Source organism: Sinocyclocheilus rhinocerous, unplaced genomic scaffold (assembly GCF_001515625.1).
Source record: "Sinocyclocheilus rhinocerous isolate Xijiao unplaced genomic scaffold, SAMN03320098_v1.1 scaffold265, whole genome shotgun sequence".
Taxonomy (NCBI): domain Eukaryota; kingdom Metazoa; phylum Chordata; class Actinopteri; order Cypriniformes; family Cyprinidae; genus Sinocyclocheilus; species Sinocyclocheilus rhinocerous.
Window position 1 is genome coordinate 1 of NW_015645861.1, and position 9,177 is coordinate 9,177.

The window sequence follows — 9,177 nt, forward strand, 5'->3', positions numbered from 1 at the left end:
TCTGGGGACCCAGAGATAGAGGAATTTGCTCTTCTGTCGAGTATTGTCAGCGGAGGAAAAAAGGAAACAAAAGATTCTCCGCCCGGCCCTCCTCCGGGGGAGGGAGTGGTGCATTCACCACCTCCCGAAGAGCAACTTCCTCCATCTCTGGGTCGCCCGTCTCAGGGCCGCTTGCTCGCCGCTTCTCCACAGGTCGTATAAGCATCGCTGGCCAGTCGAGTACCTACAGACCCGGGAGGGGGCTGCCCCACCATCGAGGGTGGTGAGGGAGGAGGAACCAGCAGATCGGCTTCCGGCAGTAAAAAGGTGCCGTCCACGACCTGTTGAGCTCCTCATGCACCTCCGGGAAGAAAGGCACTGGGGTGGGGCCCTGAGAACCAGCACGGGCCACCCCGAGAAACCAATCGTCCAACCTTGAGGGTTCGGGACGCGGTGGAAGATTCCACTCGAGCCCGACTCTCTCGGCGGCCCGGGAAAGCATAGCCATTATTTCTGGATCCGATTCAGGCATTGCTACAGTCCCGGAGGAGAGCAGCGCAGCTGAATCCTCCTCTCCAGAAAGCTCTGGCTCACCCTCCGATGCTGCAATCGACATCCGATCGTCGGGGGGAGCCTCGGAAGAAACAGGTGGTATCCCCCGGGAGGATCCAGCCTGCTCTTTCGAGGGCTCCACTGGCTTCGAAGTGCCGGCTGGCTGGGGCATCCCCTTCCTTGTTGGAGGGGAATTCCTCACCGTGACCGTGAGACCAGTCCGCCCACTGCCAGAAAAAGGGTACCCCCGGCTGCCACCAGAGGGAACCCCAGATCTAGGCAGTGGCACGGGCACTCCGCCCCCTTGCAGGTAACGGAGTCTGGTCCGCAACTCCGAGATGGTCATAACACCGCAATGGGAGCATGGGTCATCCACGAAAGCCACCTCAGCGTGCTTCATGCCCAGGCACGAGAGGCAGCGATCGTGACCATCACCCGGCGCCAGGTAACGACCGCATCCAGAAACGCTCGGGTGATACATTGTCTATAGTAAGACCCACATCGTCTTTACAAAGACGTAACGTCACGTTTGCCACGCAACGTCGTCTTTAAAAAGGCGCACCCGAAATTGCTCTTTTAGGGGAAAAAGCTCTTTTAGTGTGCTGAGGCGCACAGGGGAGATGGCCGTCTGCAACACACACAGGGGTAGTGCAGCCTGCTGTGTGCAACCCACTCGAAACGGGAAAACCACCGCCGCTGAAGCGCCGTACCACCAGCACGAGAGCCCTCGAAGTGCGTGCTTGACTCGACTGTAGTCTTTACTCGACCCAGCAGAAGGTCAGGAGCAGAACGATAGAACCGCTCGGCTCCGAAGCGAAAAGCTGAATATGCGCTGTATCTGCTGCCTACTTATACTCACGCTGTGATCAGCGGCAGCTGGATGCAATAATCGCATGCCAATGTGCATTGGCTCGTTTAGTTTACACTCTAAGTAGATTGGTCTCTCTAAGCGAGATCCCAATTCGTCGGTCATCTGACGTGACGTCGAGAGTGACCGACTGAAAGGGAACCTAGCATTTATATGATTTATTTCCAAATCATATAATACCACAAAAATCTAATTAAACAATCATGAATTGACTGAATGAATGAATGAATTTCTAACCAGAAATGCTATGATGCTCCTCTGCACACTTTCCCACTGGAAACAGCTCTTGATGAACTGGTTGGCGTGGCACACAGCACGATAAAGGTTCCTCACACGAAGAACATTCCTGGCAAGAACCTGGTGGTTGTTAGATAGTTAGCAGCTCATACATTGACACATTTCTGTGTGGATGTTACCCAACTTATACTATACTCTACTGGTGCTATAATATTTCTGAACATCATACCTTCTTAGAAAACTTGGCATTGTCCTCCATAAACTTCTGTTCTCTAGGTGTGAAGGTCCTGATGCTTGCTTTGATCTGGCCAAGGCATTGAACAATTCAAACTATTAAATATACAATCTCTGAGCATATGAACTATTTTACAGATACAGTACATACAAGAATATACATCAGGTGCTGAAAATGTATCTGAGCTCAGTATTTTTGATCTAAATAATGGCACTATTATCTTCTGTAGAGCTGCTTTAATAGCTGCAATCAAATTGGTTCATAACTGACGGATTTTAATATATGATATTTATATATGTATGTGAACGTGAAGCAATCTAAACTGTATAAAGTGCTGTATGAATAAATGTGACTTGGCCGTTTCATATTCTGCTTGGCTGATCATACTGAACTACTGAATAAAGGTGTAATCTCTTTGTTGTTATTATCAGTCAAGACTCACAGAATTGAAAATGACTTCCAGCTCCAGTACTATGGTTCCTTTAGACAGTCCTCCCAAATTCTCTTTCCTCAGAGGACAAGCAACCTGCTGACCGTTACGTATCTGTTGTAATAAAAAAAAAACATTAAACAAAATTCAAACATATTAATTACAATTCAACACCACTGCTCTAAAATTTTAAGAAGAAAAATGTAGGTATTTAAGTAAATGTGACCCTAGACCACAAAACCAGTCTTAAGTCGCTGGGGTATATTTGTAGCAATAGCCAAAAATACATTGTATGGGTCAAAATTATAGATTTTTCTTTTATGCCAAAAATCATTAGGATATTAAAGGGGTCATATGCGATAAGTTTTCCTTTCTCTTTGGAGTGTTACAAGCTCTTTGTGCATAAAGAAGATCTGTAAAGTTGCAAAGACTAAAGTCTCAAATCCAAAGAGATATTCTTTATAAAAGTTAAGAGTCAGCCATGCCTACCTAAAACGGCTCGTTCTAACACGCCCCCACTGGGTCAGCTGGCCAATCAGAGCAGACTGCGCTTGTCAAAGGAGGGGGCTTTGTTGAAAACGACGTGTTTGAGAGAGGCAGTATTTTAAAAAATAATGTGTTTTTTGAACATTAAAGCGTGTCAACATATTCTGTTACACCAAATACACAAAATAATGATCTTTAAAATAGCATCATATGACCCCTTTAAGTAAAGATCATGTTCCATGAAGATATTTTGTAAATTTCCTACTGTAAATATATCAAAACTTAATTTTTGATTAGTAATATGCATTGCTACAAACTTCATTTGGACAACTTCAAAAGGTGATTTTCTCAATATTTTGATTTTTTTGCTCCCTCAGATTCCAGATATTCAAATAGTTGTATCTCGGCCAAATATGGTCCTATCCTAATTGTCCTTGTCCTGTCCTATCTGATGTATAAATCTCAATGTCGAAAAATTGACCCTTATGACTGGTTTTGTGGTCCAGGGTCACAAATTATGTCAATGTTCTGCACTTACCGAGATTAAAGGAAGGGCCACCTTCCCCAAGAAATCTGGGGCTTTGTCTCCATCCTCATCAAACACAGTCACTTCCAGAACCTCATGAATGTCTTTTACTGGGCTGGTCAACAAGAGAATTGGAATAAATGTCACTATTAATTTGATAATACAGAATAATATGTAGAATACTGTTTAAAAGTTTGTGGTTTGTAAGATTGTTTCATGTTTTTGAAAGTCTCATGCTCACGAAAACAGTAATACTGTGAATAATTGCAATTTAAAATAACAGTTTTCTATTTCAATACATTTTAAAATGTACTTTATTCATGTGATGGTAAAGCCAATTTTTAGTCTTCAGTGTCACATGAGCCTTCAGAAATCATTCTAATATGCTGATTTGTTGCTCAAGAAATCATATTATTATCATAGTTGAAAACAGTTTTTTTTTTTTTTCTGGATCCGGTAATACATTTTTTAAGAATTTTTTGATGCACACATATTTCAAAAGAGCAGTGTTTATTTGAAATAAAAATTTTAACATTATAAATGTCTTTACTGTGACTTTTGATCAATTTAATGTATTCTTGCATCCAATAAAAGTATCAACTTTATTAATTAATGTTAATCTTACTGACCATAAAGTATGGTAAAGTATGGAATGGTAGAGTACATTAATAAATCTTGATACTGACAATGTAAAGACTTTATTCCACTCAGGGTTGAGGGTCTTGTATATGGTGTGGGTCTGCAGCCGGTTGTTTCCCAATTCCAGAACACAAAATGGGTCACTCTTTCCTAAACACATATACAGAAGATCCAGTGAATGTGGTTGTTGATGCTCACACCCTTACTCATGACTAAAAAAGACTCTTTGTGTAATCAACAAATAATAAATACCATTTAGATCAGCAGCCATGAGGTCAGTGGCCTTGATCACTTTAACCTGAAGAAAACCAACATCTCTCAAATCCTTCAGGGAGTTCCTGAAACTCTGCCGAGATAAAAAAAAATGAGAGATCAGGACTGCATATTGTTATTGCTTACTATTATTTTATACATGTTCTTTTTCTTTTAGATGCCATAGTATGACATTTAAACATTCTTTTTCACGTTCTTTTTTTAAAATGCCACAGTATGCAGTATGCACTCTGTAGCATGCATAAGGAAGTACTGTGGTAGAGTAATCGGTTTAACACACATATTTAACCAGCATGTTGTCTCTCTCATGAGGCTCTTCCAGTGGAGGAGCGACGAGATCCGTGATGGAAGCTCCAGTGCAGGGAGTGGGAGTGACGAGGAACACCACCCTGCCTCGGCCCGGGTCCAGCTCATGTGTAAACAGTGTGGATTCATTCAACGGCAACCCAGACAAGTCGATCTCACACCTGCAATGTGCACACAGACACACCAGGCCTTGAACACAAAACCAGCAAGACATTCTTAAAGTGCCCCTATTATGCCATTTCCAATATTGCCTTTCATGCAGTGTGTAATGTAGCTGTATGTGAATGTAAACGGTCAGCAAAATTGTAAAGCCGAAAGTGCACGATAAATAAAGTTATTGTCTCCCAAAATACATTTAAAAAAAATTTTTTTTTAAAAGTGAGTGAGTGACGTGACATGTGGCCAAGTATGGTGACCCATACTTGGAATTAGTGCTCTGCATTTAACCCATCCTTAGTGCACACACAAGGTGGGAGAGAGCGCTGTACATTCACTCCCCCCACCTACAATCCCTGCCGGTACGAGACTCGAACCCGCAACCTTTGGGTTACGAGTCCGACTCTCTAACCATTAGGCCACGACTTCCCCAATCGACTCTGTACAGCCTAAACGAGTCATTAGTAATTCAAATCCCACTTCACACATTTGCATAATTCCCGCCCATGTTCTACGTTGGCCGGCAGCAAACAACTTGACCCCGCCCACAAACACGCCATTTTAATGACGACTGCTTCTCTAATCTCGGGGAGTTCAACGCGGGATTCACTAAACGCTTGCTCTTGAAAGATGGATCAGTATCCTGTTTATTTGGACCAGCTGGCTCCAATGAATCACAAGTATTATAAATAATAGATGTTTATATTTTCTATCGAGCATTCAAAATACGATACTATGGCAATGGGCGTATTGTTTCCGACACGCGCTGTACGCGGTAGACCAATCACAACAGACTGGGCCATCTGGCCAATCAGAGCAGAGCAGGCTCACGGAAAGGAGGGGTTTAGAGAGACTGAATCTTAGAACTGCTTCAAATGAATCATTTGGGAATCTTTGGAAAATGAGGTGATATTAAATGCATATTTTGAGAAAACAAAAGCGTTTTTTGACCTTGCATGCATGTAATCCTATTGTAGGAGACTCACAAAACATTATTACACTCTTAAAAATAAAGGTGCTTCAAAAGGTTCTTCACAGTGATGCCATAGAAGAACCATTTCTGGTTCCACAAAGAACCATTCAGTCAAAGGTTCTTTAAAAAAACCATCTCTTTCTTACCTTATTATAATCTGAAGAACCTTCCTTCGCCACGAAGAACCTTTTGTGAAACAGAAAGGTTCTTCAGATGTTAAAGGTTCTTTATAGAACCATTTAGACAAAAAGGTTATTCTATGGCATCGTGAAGCACCTTTATTTTTAAGAGTGTAGGAACCTTAAAAATGGCATAATAGGGGCACTTTAAATTCTTTATTCTTTTGAGTTGAATGTTCTAGGTTTGATTGAAGTTAAGCTCTATTGACAGTATTTGTTGCATAGTGTTGTTTACCTCAGAAAATCATTTCAAACTTGTCTCTCTGTATTTTTTTAATACAAAAGTAATTACAATTAATGTAACAAGGTTTGCACACTCTGAATGTATACTGTATTTCTGTTAAACCACTTACATTAATTATTAAAAAAAATGTGATTTGAAAGTTATTTGAGCTGTAAAAGTTTTGTTGTGGAACTACTTCTAAAGATGTTTCAATGTTTTTGAAAGTCTCTTATGCTCACTAAAAATAATATTATAATATTGTGAAATAATATTTAAATGTAATGATAATTTCTTTACTACTGACCCCAAAACTTTTTTTATTATTATTATTATTAGTTGAAAACAGTTGTGCTACTCTTTTCTGGATTCTTTGATGACTATAAAGTTAAACAGAACCATGTTTATTTAAAATATAATTTTTTTGTAACATTGTCAAGGTTTTTAATGTGACGTTTGATCAATTTAATGCATCCTGAATCAAACAATTAATTTCTTTGAATGGTAAATATATTTCCAATAGTGATATTTATCATGTAAAAATAGCATCGTATCCTTGCAATGTCCACCAGAGTGATGGTATATACCTCGGTCCAGAGTTGACTCTTCTTCATAGACTCCGTGAGACGCTTGTTATGCTCTGTTGTACTTCCCTGAGGATCAATAAAAATATTACAGTGTGATATTGAGAACTTGTGCAAAGTTTCTGGATATTATAATCGCAGTGGTTCTCAACTACCAGGTCTATTTATACAGCAGGGAAAACAGTTGTACATGCAAATAATAAAATGCATGATATAATCATGCATATTTAATTTAGCTAAATAAATATACCCAGTTATTGTATCTTTCATGCATCCAATCAAACTACAGTATTTTTGTCACTTGGTAAAAGCTAGTCAATTTAGGCTGATGCCAGCATGGACAGGTTGTGTGGCATGGCCTCATTTTCAAAAACCATGAAAAAAATTATGCAAGATATAAGAAGGTATGACCCAGACTAATGATGAAAATTACAAGTTGTTTGCAGTGAGAATAAACATGGCTTGTGCCTACCACAGCGTGCTTTCTGTGGCGAATTATTGGTTTCCGAGATCAGGAAACCATCAAAATTAAAAAACATTTGGGTCAACATTTGATGTCCAAAAAAAGAGTTGAGAACCACTGCTATATTGGTTGTGAATTTGGTTAGTTTTATTCTTCATTGCGTTATTTGCATGCAGATTAACATATAGACTGGCCCCAGATGAAAAAGCAGGATCACTGTTTGTGGAATCATTTGCTTTGAATATATTATTACAGGAAGTATTTGGATAAATTCATGAGAAAGCGCTGACACAACCACTCTAGAATCAAAAAACAATTAGAGGTCATTTAAAACTAATCCTTCTCACCGTTAGGCTCCTTTTTTTCCTTTGGGCCCATCTCTTCACAATAGAAACAAATATTGTGAATACATAAGCAGCAAACATTTAGTTAGTGGAGTTAGTTGGCTTGCCTAACCAGCTCTTTGAAATTCATAAAAGTTGCTTACATGTTTTTTGTTTTTGCCGTCCCTCACAGATAAGCAAATATCGATGATTATGACACCCATATCGTCCTCCAGGCTGTTGGGGTCGTCCAGTGGAAGCACCATCTCGCTGCTCCTGTACAACAGACAGAACAAAAGCATCAGAAACCACACTTCTGGTTTGACCTTTAATACAAACATTTCAAATCAACCTACTTTTCAAGTTCCAGTTTATTGAGCTCAACACCGCAGGACCCCATGAAGTCATCCGTTGTCAGATCTCGATCATAAACCTGAATAATGTGTGGATGGGACTGCTTAATATACCTGTGGCTATCTTGGCGTAATGTGAATGCTTGCTTATGCATGCATGCCACAGCAAAGTAAACGTGTACCTTGATGAAGAGTTTCTGGTCCAGGTTGCGGATCGGGAAGGAGAAAGTCTCATTCCAGACAGGGTTGAGATTCTTATACACCACTTTACTTTTGTATAAGGTCTTCCCATCCAGTTTGAATTTCACATATGGATCACTTGTGCCTATGGAGAGAGCAATGTTTTATTGACCATCTGCAAATTTTCTTAAATATTTCTTAGCTATAGTATTTGCATGTATTAAGAGTCTCATTTTTATTTTCTATTTAAAATGCAGTTCTTATAAGCAATGGCTTAAATATATCTGTACTATGGTAAATGCATTACTGTTCAAGCAACAGTGTGACAGCAAAGACATGTACAATGTAAAAAAAAATCTATTTCAAGTAAATGCTGTTCTTTTGAACTTTCTATTCATCAAACGATGCTGAAAAAAAAAATGAAAATTAATTCTGAAAAATTGTGTTTTCCACAAAAATATAAAAATGTTCCTTGAGGAGCAAATCAGCATATTAAAATGATTTCTGAAGGATCATGTGACACTGAGGACTGGCGTAATGATGCTGAAAATTCAGCTTTGCATCACAGGAATAAATCACATTTTAAAATATATAGAAAACAGTTATTTTTAATTGTAATGATATTTCACAATACTGTTTTACTGTATTAAATAAATGCAGCCTTGGTGAGCATCAGAGACTATCAAGAACATTTACCAACCCCAAAATGTATGTTTACACATACGAGGAATGTGTTTTTGTGACAGAAGCTTCCACAGTGCAACAGAATGACAGTGACAAGACAAAACACAGATAATTAAAGAATTAAAATAGAAGTAAATAGGGAATATAACGATATACAAATTGACAACTTGTATGTACAGGCATATTACAATAGACAGTTTTGTATGTACAGGTATATTATGTGCAAATTTGAAATGTAAACTAAGTATGTGTGTTAGATAAATAAATGTATAAGTGTATAAATACCAGTGTTGTGTATTCCACAATTATTGTCAAGTGTTCATGAGATGAATTGCCTGAGGGAAGAAACTGATCAGACAGTTATTGAAGTGCAGAGGATGGATTCATTGATGGCAGAGTAGAATTGTTTCAGCAGCTCCTGTGGCAGTTGATGTGAATGTCCCACTTCAGGTCCTGAGAGATGGTGGTGCCCAGAAACCTGAATGACTCCACTGTTGTTACAGTGCTGTTCATGATGGTGAGTGGGGGGAG

General features: G+C 39.5%; 1 protein-coding gene across 1 annotated transcript in view; it reads right to left on the reverse strand.

Moving 5' to 3' along the window:
* Nucleotides 1-1,636: 1,636 nt before the first annotated feature.
* Nucleotides 1,637-9,177, reverse strand: part of mctp2b (multiple C2 domains, transmembrane 2b) — a gene marked incomplete at its 3' end in the record, with an annotated part of 22,743 nt that continues 15,202 nt past the window's right edge. The window contains exons 5-16 of the mRNA XM_016510783.1: nt 7,965-8,107; nt 7,786-7,862; nt 7,594-7,705; nt 6,629-6,712; nt 5,827-5,846; nt 4,506-4,746; nt 4,205-4,298; nt 4,000-4,102; nt 3,326-3,428; nt 2,314-2,415; nt 1,866-1,940; nt 1,637-1,756 (exon numbers count right to left, since the gene is read on the reverse strand). Of these exons, the coding sequence (XP_016366269.1) occupies nt 1,637-1,756; nt 1,866-1,940; nt 2,314-2,415; nt 3,326-3,428; nt 4,000-4,102; nt 4,205-4,298; nt 4,506-4,746; nt 5,827-5,846; nt 6,629-6,712; nt 7,594-7,705; nt 7,786-7,862; nt 7,965-8,107 (1,274 nt within the window). The remainder of the gene's footprint in view (nt 1,757-1,865; nt 1,941-2,313; nt 2,416-3,325; nt 3,429-3,999; nt 4,103-4,204; nt 4,299-4,505; nt 4,747-5,826; nt 5,847-6,628; nt 6,713-7,593; nt 7,706-7,785; nt 7,863-7,964; nt 8,108-9,177) is intronic.